Source organism: Chiloscyllium punctatum, chromosome 41 (genome assembly GCF_047496795.1).
Source record: "Chiloscyllium punctatum isolate Juve2018m chromosome 41, sChiPun1.3, whole genome shotgun sequence".
NCBI lineage: Eukaryota > Metazoa > Chordata > Chondrichthyes > Orectolobiformes > Hemiscylliidae > Chiloscyllium > Chiloscyllium punctatum.
Genome location: NC_092779.1, coordinates 17,604,421 through 17,618,878, shown reverse-complemented (window position 1 = coordinate 17,618,878; position 14,458 = coordinate 17,604,421). Strand labels below are relative to the sequence as shown.

Here is a 14,458-nt window from a genome sequence, read left to right as displayed (position 1 = left end):
GGATATGGGAGTTGCTGGTTGGGCTAGAATTTATGACCCGTCTCCAGTTTCCTTGAGAAGGTGATAGTCAGCTGCCATCTTGAACCACTGCAGCCCATGTACATAGGACCACCACACCATTAGGGAGGGAATTCCAGGTCAATTTTGTTTCAGTGACATTTCCAACTCAGGAGAGTGAGTGGCTTGGAGTGGAACTTACTCTAACTGCATCTCCCAGTCTGCCAAACTCCTCGACACAGGGGGCAAGGACTGCAATCTCTTGGAAACATCACATGTACCCCTCCAAATCACAAGTTATCCTGTGAGAGGCTTAAGTCTGGATCAAATTCATGGACCCCATTACTTAAAGCGACATAATTGTTGTCGGAGTAACTGAGTAAAACCACCAGCTACTGAGTGAAGCAGGCCCGCTATTACCTTCTCAGAACAACTAACCTGAGCAATGGATGCAGTCTTGCAGCACCTTCCACGGTGTTTATTTTTGAAAAGATTGCTGTTTGTGACTCCTTCCTGTACGAATGCCATCTTTGCTGACATAATGGTGACCACCTGAGAAAGAAATTGTTCATTCATGCAATGTGGCAGCACCAGCATTTATTGCCCAGAGGGCAGTTAAGAGTCAACCACATTGCTGTGGGTCTGGAGGCACACATAGGCCGAACCAGATAAGGATGGCATTTTCCTTCTCGAAGTGACCTAGGTGAACCGGATGGGTCTTTCTGACAATCAACAATAGTTTCATGATTGTCATTAGTTTCTTAATTCCAGGTTGTTTTTATTGAATTAAGTTTCCATGGTAAGATTCAAACTGGTCCCCAGAGGATTACCTGAATCTCTGGATTAAAATTCTGGTGGTAATGTCACTAGGCCATCACCATGCCTGTGGGATGTGAAGTCCTTTGCAATGTCCCAAGTACGGAGTAAAGTCCCATAAAAGTAAATGTTCAATTTCATGAAACTGTGCTACACTTGCAAAATGTAATGGGAACTGATTGTTGGTACAATTACTGAGAATAATTAGCAGACATGGTAAACTCAGGATGTTCATTAGGAAAAAGAGAAATAAGGATATCTTTGTACTGATAAGACACTTTTCATATTCATTAGAATTGTTGAGATATTCTGAAATGCCTTTATATTGTCAGTTACTTCTCAAGGGCAGTGAATGTTGCTTTGTAGAATGTATCATGAATTTCTCCTCAAAGCTGAGCTACTTACAATCAATAACCCACAGTCAGGTTCTGGGAGGTAGTTATGTAGCTGATTCCATGGCCTTTACATGGAATTCATGTCGCCTTTTGCCTCTCTCTTAACCACGTCAGGTATTATCGCTGAAGAAACCAACGGCTCCAAGGCAGCTCGTGAAAAGGATGCAGTCTTTGCAAGTGGATTGCGTTGGTGAAATGCCAGAAACTCCAACGGAAGGTAATTCTTTTGTGCAGTAGCCAAATTATTTTAAGGTGTGAACAAGACGCAATGTTAATTTGTGTGTATTAATTCACTTTTGAAGAATTTTACGCTGAATCTAAGGTTAACTGTTTGTTGTGACATTTTGATGTTAGGCACCAGATAAAGAAAGTTACTCAGTTCCTCTGTATAACCATGTTGGCCTGCTCCTGTTTCCCTCTCCTGTCCATCTCCTGAAGGTGCTGCATTAGTTTCACCCATGCAGATACCTTGTGTGAGTCCATATAATGAATGGCAGTGGAGCGTGATAAAGAAAGGCAGACTTGCATCAATATCTGGCCTTTCACAAACTCAACTTTGGTTGGTGCTGGGCCCATTGCTGTTTGTTATCTATACCAATGATTTGGATAAGAAAGTACAAGGTATGATTAGTAAGTTTGCTGATGACACTAAAATAGGCGGTATCATGGACAGTGAGGAAGGTTCTCAGAAATTGCAGCAGGACCTTGGTCAGCTGGGGAAGTGGGCCGAGAAATGGCAAATGGAGTTTAATGTAGACAAGTGTGAGGTCTTGCATTTTGGAAAGTCAAATCAATGTAGGAGTTTCATAGTCAATGGTAGAGCCTTAAGGAGTGTAGGGGAACAGAGGGATCTTGAAGTTCACGGTACGATTCTCTGAAAGTGGAGTCACAAGTAGACAGAACAGTGAAGAAGGCTTTTGGCACATTGACCTTCATCAGTGAGGGCATTGAGGATAGAAGTTGGGAAGTTAAATTGCAGTTGTACAGGATGTTGGTGAAGCATCACTTGGAGTATTGTGTTCAGTTTTGCTCACCTTGTTCTAGGAAGGATGTTATTAAACTGGAAAGAGTGCATAAGATATTTACAAGGATGTTGCTAGGACTCAAGGGTCTGAGTTATCGGGAGAGGCTGGACAAGCCGGAACTTTTTTATTTAGAGCTTAGGAGACTGAGAAGGGACCTTATTGAGAGGTATAAGATCATGGGAGGCATGAAAAGTGTGAATGCACTCAGTCTTTTTCCCTGGGTTGGGGAGTCAAGGACTAGAGGGCCCCAGTTTAAGGCTACAGGGGAAAGAATGAAAGGGAACCTGAGGGGCAACATTTTTACATGGAGGTTGGCACACATATGGAATGAGCTGCCAGCGGAAGTGATTGAGGTAGGTACATTAATAACATTTAAAAGGCATTTAAACAAATACATGGATAGGAAGGGTTTAGAAGGATATGGGTCAAGTGCAGGGAAATGGGGTCAACATGGGGACATTTTGCTCTGCAGGGACCAGTTTGGGCCAAAGGGCCTGTCTCCGTGCTGTAGGAACCTATGACTCTAAGTTGGCCCCAAACTGCTTTCCATACAACAAAATACCTTTGAATTGTAGCCTCTGTTATAATTTGAGAAACCTCTCACTCAGAGAGCTATGTGATGACAGCTAGTCAATCAGATCCTTCATTGAAATCTGTATAAGGGTAGGTGTTGTCAGTTAGCTCAGTTGGTTGGTTGGCTGATTTGTCATGCAGAGTGATGCCAACAGCGCAAGTTCAGTTTTCACACCAGCTGAGGTGACCGTGAAGGTCCCCCCCACTTCTCACCCTCGCCCCCGGCCTGAGGTGTAGTGACCCTCAGGTTAAATCACCATCAGTCGTCTCTGTGTAATGAGAGAGAGCAGCCCTATGATCCTCTGGGATGATGATGACTTTATGTAAATATTGGCCAGGACATGAGCTGGACTATTCTGCTAATCTCTAAGAGTAGTGCCACGGGGGTAGTGAACCCACCAGAGACAGTAGACAGTTTGAAGTCTCAGCTGAAGGACATCATCTTGACATTGAAACACTTTCCTTATTCCACGTGGAGCGTATTGACTCCTGGGATAATGTCTCCAACATGGGACTTGAACCCACAACTCCAGCAGGACTGTTCCTAAGTGAGTGATAGCGGGTCCCTCCCTTGTTGTCTGCCCATATCTATGTTTCCAGCACAGCCACTGAATAATGATCAGGAGTAAGGTCTCTGACCATTCTGACTTCCACATCAGAGTGAGTGACGCTGAGACAGTGCTCCTACTGTTACACTGGCTGTAGTCAGTAACTCCAGTACAGTCCCGGTATTTTAATTGGGATCATCACTGCAGGACCCACTCATCATCATCACAGTTGAACCACTGCAGAACCTTTGATCACTTCCCATAATGTCATAGGGATCTACAGAAAAAGGCCTCTTGGCCCATCACATCTGCGCTGGTCGAAAACAATTACAGCATCTAACTATTGTCCATGACGTGGAGGTACCGGTGTTGGACTGAGGTAGACAAAGTTAAAAATCACACAACACCAGATTATAGTCCAACAGGTTTATTTGGCAGTATTAGCTTTCAGAGCACAACTCCTTTATCAGGTAGCTAGTGGCATTTGGACTAGCACATAGAACATTACAGCGCAGTACAGGCCCTTCGGCCCTAGATGTTGGGCCGACCTGTGAAACCAATCTGAAGCCCATCTAACCTACACTATTCCATTTTCATCCATATGTTTAGCCAATGCCCATTTAAATGCCCTTAAAGTTGGCGAGTCTACTACTATTGCAGGCAGGCCATTCCATGCCCCTACTACTCTGAGTAAAGAAACTACCTCTGACATCTGTCCTATATCTAAACATCCCTCAATTTAAAGTTATTTCCTTTCATGCTAGCCATCACCATCTGAGGAAAAAGGCTCTCACTGTCCACCCTATCTAACCCTCTGATTATCTTATATGTCTCAAAGGAGCAGCGCTCCAAAAGCTAGTACTTCCAAATAAACCTGTTGGACTATAAATTGGTATTGTGTGATTTACTTTAACTACTTGCCAGCACTTGGCCCACAGCCTTGTGTGCCTGGCAAGCGCACATCTAAAAACGTCTTAAATGTTATGAAGGTTTCTGCCTTTACCACCCTGACAGACAGTGAGTTCCAGATTCCCATCACCTTCCGGGTGAAAAAAAAGTCTTCAAATTTCCTCCAACCTTCTGCCCCTCAACTGAAACCTATGCCCCCAGTACAGTGATCCCTCTATCAAGGATAAAAGTTTCTAGCTATTTGGCCTGTCTGTGCCCCTCATAAAATTTTATACATTTCAATCTTGTTCCCCCCCACCCCCACAAACCCTTCAGTCTTCTCTGCTGTTAGGAAAGCAATCCTAGTCTGTCCAATCTCTCTTCATAACTGAAACTTCCGCTCAGGCAATAACCTGGGAAATCTCCTCTGCCCCCTCCCCATTTCTGTTGCATCCTCCCTATAATGTGGACTGTACACAATCCTCCAGCTGTGGCCTAACTAGCTTTTATAGAGTTTCAGGATAACGACCCTGCTCTCAAATTCCGTGCCTCGACTAATAAAGGTGAGTATCCCATATGCCTCCTTCACCATTTTAACCATCTGTCCTGATACCTTGAGTGACCAGTGTTCATATAACCAAGTTCCCTCTGCCCTGCCTTGTTTGTCCTGACCAGGTGCATCACCTCTCATTTATCTGGATTGAATTTCACCTGCCACTGGTCAGCCCATCTGACCGGGCCACCCATATCCTCTTGTAGTCTGTCTTCCTGACTACAGTGGTTCCCCCAGTACCCAAGGGGGATACATTCCAGGGCCTACTGCAGAAGTCCGAAACTGCAGGTAGGAGTGAACCCATTGATTTCAATGGGAAACATCCCTTCCCAGCGGTATCCCTGATTCTGGAATGTTCCCTAGATTGTGTTCCGGCTGCGGGTAACTGAAACCGTGGAAAATTATTCCACGGATACGGGGGTTGCCATGTATTTACCACCTCACCAATTTCCCATATCCGCAAACTTATTGATCAACCCTCCTACATTCGAGTCGAAGTCATTCATATAAACCACAAACAGCTTAGGGCCCAACTTTGACCTCTGTTTAACCCCAGTGGACCCTGACTTCCAGTGAGAAAAACACCCCTCAACTATCACCTTTGGTTGGGGGAACAGTGACTGGGGGGGGAATAGATTTAAGGAAAGGGGAAGGAGGTTGAGAGGAGATGTGAGGAAAGAAAATCTTTCACTCAGAGGATGATGGGAATCTGGAACAGACCACCTGTGAGGGAGGTAGAGGCTTGAAACCATCCTAACATTTAAGCTGTATTTAGATGTGCATTTGCAATGCCAGGGCGCACAGGAAAATGGGAGTAGATTAGGCAGTTATTTTTGACGGGTGCAGACCAGATGGGCCGAAGGATCTTTTTCTGTGCCGTAGGTCCCTTTGACTCTATGACATTTCGCCTTTCTCTCAAGGAAAACAAAACTGCAGAAGTATTAACAATCTATTTTTAAACTTTACAGACGAGCCAAATTCCTTGCACAGCTCACAAGGTATCCCTGCAAGCAGCGACACTCGAGAGACAGAGTTTACACCTTGTAAGTTAAGCAAGCCTGCTGTGAATGACCCTGACAGCGGTATTTGGCAGGAAAATGACGATGACGACTTGCAGGTCAGAAGAAAACTAGATGAGGAATTGAATTACCACATGACAGGCAGTCGCCTGGACGCTTCCGTTTCTCCGCATAAGATTGAAAAGATCTTTTTGGAAAGAAGCAAAAGAGTTTCCAATGAGCCGGATTTCACCAACCAGTTTCCTCTCATGCCTCCCTCTCATTATCTGGCAGGCATGTCCAGTGCAGGGCAGTCTGTAGACTTGTATGGTTCCCAAGTCTCAAACCTTTCTCAGCAGCTCCTCAAAATGGGGGACAACTTGGGAACCTATTTGAACTATTCAAAACCTATCAAGGAAGAAACCAGTTGGCGAGACGCAAGTAAAATAAGTCCGTCAGGAATTCCTACAGGACAGGGGGCGTCTCTGTACAGAACTCCAGCCCATATTCCTGTCACCGAGACTGGTATCCCACAAACTGGAAAACCTGGTATCTGGTTTCCACATCAGCATACAGGTAACCTACTGTTGGTTCGGTTTGCTTTTGGGAGTTGCCTTTTTTTTTAAGTATGTTTTTAATTTGTTATCCTGCCTGTCAAAAGTCTCTCACTGGGTCAGAGCAATGTGTCAATCTGTTCAAAATACAATGGGCCCTGATCTACAAACATTCGACTTTGAACATTTGTACTTAGAAGCACGATCCCTTATAGGGGTTTAATTTTAAAGATCTGACTTATGAACATTTCCAGTACTTACAAATGCCTACTTTATATTGCTCTGCATTGTGTTCCCACTTGCATACAGTTTGACTTGCAAGCAGACCCCAGAACAGAACCCGTCTGCAACTCTGGGATTGCGTGTGTATGGAATTAAATGGTTACTGATATTTGTTGAACCTGGACAGAGAGTCTGCAGTAGTGCTGCTGGGTCTTCAGTAGTCTCATTTCATGAGCTATATGGCACAGAAGCAGGCCATACAACCCAACCAGTCCATGCCAGAGTTCACGCTCCACTCAAACCACCCTCTGTCTTTTCTCATTATTGTAACAGCCATCATTTATATAAATTACTTGGATGTGAATATAGGAGGCATAGTTAATACATTTGCTGATGACACCAAAATTCATGGTGTAGTGGAAAGTGAAGAGGGTTACCTCAGTGCACAACGGGACCTTGATCAGATGGGCTGATGGACCAAGGAGTGCCAGATGGAGTTTAATTTAGATAAAGGTGAGGTACTGCGTTTGGAAAGGCAAATCAGGACAGGACTGATACACTTAATGGGGAAATCCTGGGGAGTGCTGCCGAGAGACCTCGGGCTGCAGGTGCATAGGTCCTTGAATATGAAATCGCAGGTAGATAGAATTTGGTATGCTTGCCTTTATTGGTCAGTGCATTGAGTATAGAAGTTGGGATTTCATACTGCGACTGTACAGCACATTGGTTAGGCCGCTTTTGGAATACTGTGTTCAATTCTGGTCTCCCTGCTGTTGGAAGAATGTTGCGAAACTTGAAAGGTGTCAGAAAAGATTTACGAGAATGTTGCCAGGGTTGGAGGGTTTGAGCTGAAGGGAGAGGCTGAACAGGCTGGGGCTGTTTTCCCTGTCTCAGGCTGAGGGGTGACCTTATAAAATCATGAGGGGCATGAATAGGGTAAATAGACCAGGGCTTTTCCCTAGGGTAGGAAAGTCCAAAATAAAGAGCACAGGTTTAAGGTGAGAACGGAAAGATTTAAAGGAGATCAAAGGGACAGTTTATTTTGTGCAGAGGGTGGTGTGGGTATGGAATGAGCTGCCAGAGGAAGTGTTGGAGGCTGGTACAATTATAACATTTAAAAGGCATCTGTGTGGATATATGGATCGGAAGGGTTTAGAGGGATATGGGCCAAATGCAAGCAAATGAGTCTAGATCTATTTAGGATATCTGGATAGCTTGGATGAATTAGACTGAAGGGTCTGTTTCCATGCTGTACATCACTGCGACTCTAATCCCTTTGCCCTGATATTCCTGAGCAACAGCCCCTTAAACGTGACCACTTCAACCGTGCCCTGTGATAGCAGGTTCCATGCCACAACACTTTCTCTAGTTTATTCTGAGGTTTCTATTGGATTTGTTGGTGACTATCTTACATTGATGGCGTCTAATTATGCTCTTCCCTCAAGAGGAGCGATTCTCTCTGTATTCACTCAAAGCCTTTCGTAACTTTGAAGATCTCAAATAAGTCACCCCTCAGCCCTTTTCTTCAAGAGAGTATCTTCATAACTTTAAAAGTGCAACAGCACAAATGAAGTATGATGCAATGTCAGTTCTCAAATTTATTCCAAAACAAACCTTACCAAGTTAAAAATTCCTGTGTAAAACGGAATGCATGGAAAACAATTGGTGATTTCCCCCAGTATCAATATCCTTGGAGTGGGGGATTCACAGGCCTGCAGCTGTTTCCTACGTTCTTAATTCTCCCTCAAAAGAAGCTCCAGAGGATTGGAGTGAACTGGACGAGTCACTATAAATACAGGGGCTACAAGAGCAGATCAGAGACTAGGAGTACAGCACCATGTAGCTCACCTCCTGACCCTACCCAAAACCTGTCCATCATCTACAAGGTACAAGTCAGGAGTGTGTTGGAATACTCCCCACTTGCCTGGATGAGGGCAGCTCCAACAACACTGAAGAAGCTCAATACCAGCCAGGTGCACCCAGCCTGATTGGTACCTCATCCACCACCTTCGGCATTCACTCCCTCCACCATCAACGTGCAGTGGCAGTGGTGCAACCATCTTATATAATGCACTGCTCCAACTTACCTTTGTCAGCACCTTCCAAAGCTGTGACCACCTCCACCTAGAAAGATAGGGGCAGCAGATTCATGGGAACACTGGCTACAGGTTCCCCTCCAAGCCACAAACCATGCTGCCCTGGAGAGTTATCACCGTTTCTTGGTTGTCACAGGGTCAAAATCCAGAAACTTGCTCCCTGACAGTATTGTGGGTGTACCTCCACCACATGCAGCATTTCAAATAGGCAGCTTGCCACCATTTCCTCCAAGCAACTAATGATGGCCAGCAAAAACTAGCCAGCTAGAAAACAGACATCCAATGAGCAGTTTTTCAAAAAAAAAACAACTTGTGTCACCATTAGTTTAAAATGAAAGGTCGTGGAAATACATACTGGAGAGACAGAGCTTTAAATTATAGTCAAACTGTAATATCACTGTTACTGATATGTTAGACTGTTAAATCCATTACATGAAATCCCAACTCTTTTATATACTGTCAACCCCATCCGAGATTGAAATATGTTTGGCAACCCTCTTTCATTTTTCAGTGGTTATAACTCAATTGTTTGCTCAAGAAACACCTGCAAGAATGAAATTACATGTACTCAAAACACATGGTGGGAGTGAGGCCGCTGGTTAATCAGCATCAAAGGGTATTTATATTGCACCTTTCACAACCTTTAGACAACCCAGAATCCCTGCTCCTTGTATTAAGATGTATTTCCTTTTGGGGAGCACTATTTGTTTCAAGTCCCATTTCCACAAGTTTGTGAATTTGCTGGAGCTGTCAATCTCCACCATTCTTTGGGCAAATAGAAAGACTTTGACAGTATGTGTAGCAAATGAGTTCTCATATAATCCAGGCCAATGTTTTCGCCACAGCAAACACTTTATTTGGCCATTTATATCATTTACGGCATCTTCCTGTGTACACATGGCTGTTCTATTTGCTTACAGAACACCGGTCATTTGCGCATGTAAAGTGATTTGTGTATAAATTATTTTCGGGCATTCCTGATAAAAATTACTGTACAAAGTCAATTTTTTTATACCCATAAAACACTGTACGTGGGTTCTTTTTCTTGCTTTTCATGTAACCTTTGTAACCATTTAACACCCCTATTTTCACTGTAGCACCTGCTCCTCTCGTTTCTGCTGGCTCAGGATAGCTGTGTGGTTATGCCAGGGAGATCTGCTAGATAGAACTTGTTGGCATAAACAGTTGAAAGATGCCGACAGACTGAGCAGTCCATTTGGTACGTGTTGCTGCGGATCAGTATCTGGGGTTGGGCACAAAGGGAATGGAGAGAGTGAGGAACTGGGCAGGAAGTGAATTTGATGTGGGCCATCAGTCATGATCTTACTGAATGGTAGAATGGACTTAAGGTGCCCTCTGGCCATTTCCTAATCCAGTTTTATTTTATTACAAAGAAGTCTGGGCATGTTGTCTTCACTGGCTCAGGTAACATTAATTGCCCCTCCCTAATTGCCATTGAGAAGTTATGTTTGAGACTAAAACAAAACTGCAGATGTTGGAATCCAAGGTAGACAAGCAGCAGGCTGGAACACAACAAGTCAGGCAGCATCAAGAGAAGTCAACGTGAAGAAGGGTTACATCCAAAACATTGATTTGGAGATGCTGGTGTTGGACTGGGGTGTACAAAGTTAAAAATTACACAACACCAGGCTATAGTCCAACAGGTTTAATTGGAAGCACACTAGCTTTCGGAGCGACGTTCCTTCATCAGGTGGTTGTGGAGGACACAATTGTAAGGCACAGAATTTATAGCAAAAGTTTACAGTGTGATGTCACTGAAATTATTCATTGAAAAATACCTTGATTATCCGTTGAGTCTTTCATCTGTTCGAATACCATGATAGTTTCACTTCTTTCATGTGTAAATCACATAACTAGACAATATGTTGTCTCGCTAACACCAATTGTTACAGTTAACCTGAGAATGCAACTTTTCAAAAAAAAAGTTTCACTTCTTTTATGTGTAAATCACAAAACCATCATGGTATTCGAACAGATGAAAGACTCAACAGACAATCAAGGTATTTTTCAATGTATAATTTCAGTGACATCACACTGTAAACTTTTAAATTCAGTGTCTTACAATTGTGTCCTCCACAACTACCTGATGAAGGAGCAGCGCTCCAAAAGCAAGTGCTTCCAATTAAACCTGTTGGACTATAACCTGGTGTTGTGTGATTTTTAACCCGAAACATTGACTTCGCCACCTCCTGCTGCTGCCTGACTTGTTGTGTTCTTCCAGCCTCCTGCGTGTCTAATTATGTGGCAGGCTCCTTTTTATGAAGTGAAAATTGGAATACTTGGGTAAGTTAGTCTGAGTTAAGAATGGCTAACCTTAGTTTAGTGCCCTGCTTTATCAGTGAACTATCCAAACAACACATTTAAACATTTGATGGTATTGATGTCAAAAGCTTGGGTGTTAAATATTTTATTCCCTGATTACCGGTAACATTTACTGTAACGTTTGGGCGCATTCTTCCTCATAACCAAAATAATGGTGTATTTACAAGCTGACGGTCTCCCAAGTTATTCAGAATCTGTTGCTGTTTTTGTTTCATGTTCAGGAAATGAGAGTGAATCCAGTAACTACATTGGGAATGTTCTTCACAATCTTCCAAATCAGCTGGCGCGGACAGAAACCAACAAGATCAGTTATTTTGGCCAAGGTAAGGCTTTGATTCAGATAGTAGTCATTACCACCTGACACAGGGAGCTGAGTTAATGACAAACACATTCTATGTTCAATGTAAGAACCAGAATTGTTTGCCATGGCAGAATGTGGAAAGCCGCTGGACGATCTGTAAAATTTAGCTCAGAGCTGACCATGCCTTTTTTGTGCGTGTGTATGCGTGTGCTGCTGTACAGAGTGTTAAGGAGTGAACTATATTTTGAGGGCTGTTAGACAACATGATCCAAGAGTTAGCTGTAAAATTAGCACGGTGGCTCAGTGGTTAGCACTGCTCCTCACAGCACCAGGGTCCTAGGTTCGATTCCAGTCTCGGGCAACTGTCTGTGTGGAGTTTGCATGTTCTCCCTGTGTCTGCGTGGGTTTCCTCTGGGTGCTCCAGTTTTCTCCCACAGTCCAAAGATGTGCAGGTTAGATGAATTGGCTATGTTAAATTGCCCATAGTATTAGGTACATTAGTCAGAGGGAAATGAGACTGGGTGGGTTACTCTTCGGAGGGTCGGTGTGGACTTGTTGGGCCGAAGGGCCTGTTTCCATGCTGTAAGAAATCTAATCTTTAAAAAAACTCAGTGGAGACTGAGCAACTAGAGAAGGTGGAAAATCAATCCCTCCAATATCCCTGCTGCACGTCATACGGTGATTGAAGAGAAGCATTAGATGGTGGAAGTCTAAGACTAGGCTTATGCTGGAATGATCATGGAATTTCAGGATTGGTATCATTTTACGGAAATGGAGGCCGGTTAAACAATGCCTTAATTTTACAATGCACACTCTTGTTTTCAAATCACTCCGTGGCCTTGCCACCCTCTATCTCAGTGTATTCCTCCAGCCCAACAATATTGAAATACCCATTCCTTTAATTCTATCCTCTCCTTATTTCAATTGCTCAGAAATCAGGGTGCAAAGTTCTGGAATTCCCTCCCGAACCCCTCCTTCTCTCAACCTTCACTTTCCTCTTTTAAGACACTTCTTAAAACTGATTTTTGTGACAGTTTATATTGGGTCATCTGCCTTACTATTTCCAAGGTGCCATTTCTGGTTTCACAGTGCCCCCCCCACCCTGTGAAGTGTCTAGGATGTTATTACATTAAAGGGTTTATAAAAATGCACATTTTGTTTGTAATAATGTCATGACACAAGAGTGCCACCATGTGGTGCCACATAGTCTGGACAGATTGGTTTAGCTCAGTTGGGCAAGTTCCCAGATCTGAGCCATTGGAAACGAGAAGGAGGCACGGAGTGGACCGAGGCAGTGCATTCCAGAACAATGTCCTTAACAATGAACATTCACGTCTTAGCAGCAAGGTCCCTGGCTGGTCAACTCAAAAGGGGAGCCAATAGAGAAGGAAACAGAATGAGGTTATGAGCACACAAAACTGGGCATGATCCCATTCTGAGGGAGCTGGGACTTGCTTCTATATTTAACATTGTCAGAGGAGAAAAGATTAATAAAAACTAACAGGTCCGGCAGCATCTGCGGAGAAAGAAACAGAGTTAACGCCTCGAATCTTGTATGGATCTTCTTCGGAGTTTCAGAGTCATACCAGACTTGAATCATTAACTCTGTTCCTTTATCCACAGATGTTACTGAGTTTCTCCAGTTTTTTCTGTGCATGTTTCATAAAATTGTAATATATAGATATTTTCTAATCAGCCTGTTCAGAGACACACCTCTGGCGCAGGTGGGAGTTGAACCCTGCGTCTTCTGGCTTAGAGGTAGGAACACTGTCACTGTGCCACTAGAACCACAAGGTGTCTATGTATTTAACATCGTGCCCTTTAAAACCTTTTGGGAACCATTGCTCAACAGTAATTTGTTCTAGTTTGGCCAATTATTGACCTAAGTTAAAGGCTCACTGTACGCATTGGGACATGAGACTGGCTCTCAAAGGTGGAGCACCATCGAAACATAGAAAATAGGAGCAAGAGGAGGCCGTTCGGCCTGTCAAGCCTGATCATGTGATATAATCATGGCTGATGATCCAACTCAGTAATATACTGTTCAGGCTTTGCCCCAAACCCTTTGATCCCGATAGCCTTAAGAACCCATACATGTCTCTTTCTTGGAAACAATAGGAAGCCTCCCAGTACTGAAGGAGCAGCAAGCTGCCTTCTCATTCAGAGAGAATCTCTATCTTGACCTTACTTCTCAAAGACTTAGCAGTCATAGAGTCATAGAGATGTACAACATGGAAACAAACCCTTCGGTCCAAACTGTCCATGCCGACCAGATATCCCAACCTAATCTAGTCCCACCTGTCAGCACCTGGCCCATATCCCTCCAAATCCTTCCTATTCATATACCTATCCAAATGCCTCTTAACTGTTGCAATTGTGCTAACCTCCACCACATCATCTGGCAGCTCATTCCATACACGTACCACCCTCTGCGTGAAAATGTTGCCCCTTACGTCTCTTTTATAGCTTTCCCCTCTCACCATAAACCCTCTAATTCTGGACTCCCCCACTCCACCCACCCCAGGAAAAAGACTTTGTCTGTTTATCCTATCCATGCCCCTCATGATTTTGTAAACCTCAATAATGTCACCCCTCAGCCTCCGACGCTCCAGGGAAAACAGCCCAAACCTACTCAAACTCTCCCTATAGCTCAAATCCTCCAACCCTGGCAACATCCTTGCAAATTGTTTCTGAACCCTTTCAAGTTTCACAACATCATTCCAATAGGAAGGAGACCAGAATTGCATGCAATATTCCAACAGTGGCCTTACCAATGTTCTGTACAGCTGCAACATGATCTTCCAACTCCTGTACTCAATACTCTGACTAATAAAGGAAAGCATACCAAATGCTTTCTTCACTGTCCTATCTACCTGCGACTCCACTTTCAAGGAGCTATGTACCTGCACGCCAAGGTCACTTTGTTCAGCAACATTCCCTAGGACCTTACCATTAAGTGTATAAGTCCTGCTAAGATTTGCTTTCCCAAAATGCAGCACCTCACATTTATCTAAATTAAACTCCATCTGTCACTTCTCACCCATTGACCCATCTGATCAAGATCCCATTGTAATCTGAGGTAACATTCTTTGCTGCCCACTCCACCAATTTTGGTGTCATCAGCAAATTTAGTAACTATACATCTTATG

At 43.7% G+C, this 14,458-nt stretch overlaps 1 protein-coding gene across 3 annotated transcripts in view; it reads left to right on the top strand.

Moving 5' to 3' along the window:
* The window catches only part of ripk1l (receptor (TNFRSF)-interacting serine-threonine kinase 1, like), a 63,378-nt gene that overhangs the window by 38,607 nt on the left and 10,313 nt on the right, over positions 1-14,458 (top strand). For all 3 annotated transcript variants that reach the window (XM_072560461.1, XM_072560460.1, XM_072560462.1), the window contains exons 8-10: positions 1,323-1,425; positions 5,764-6,369; positions 11,230-11,331. In XM_072560461.1, coding sequence (XP_072416562.1) covers positions 1,323-1,425; positions 5,764-6,369; positions 11,230-11,331 — 811 coding nt within the window. The remainder of the gene's footprint in view (positions 1-1,322; positions 1,426-5,763; positions 6,370-11,229; positions 11,332-14,458) is intronic.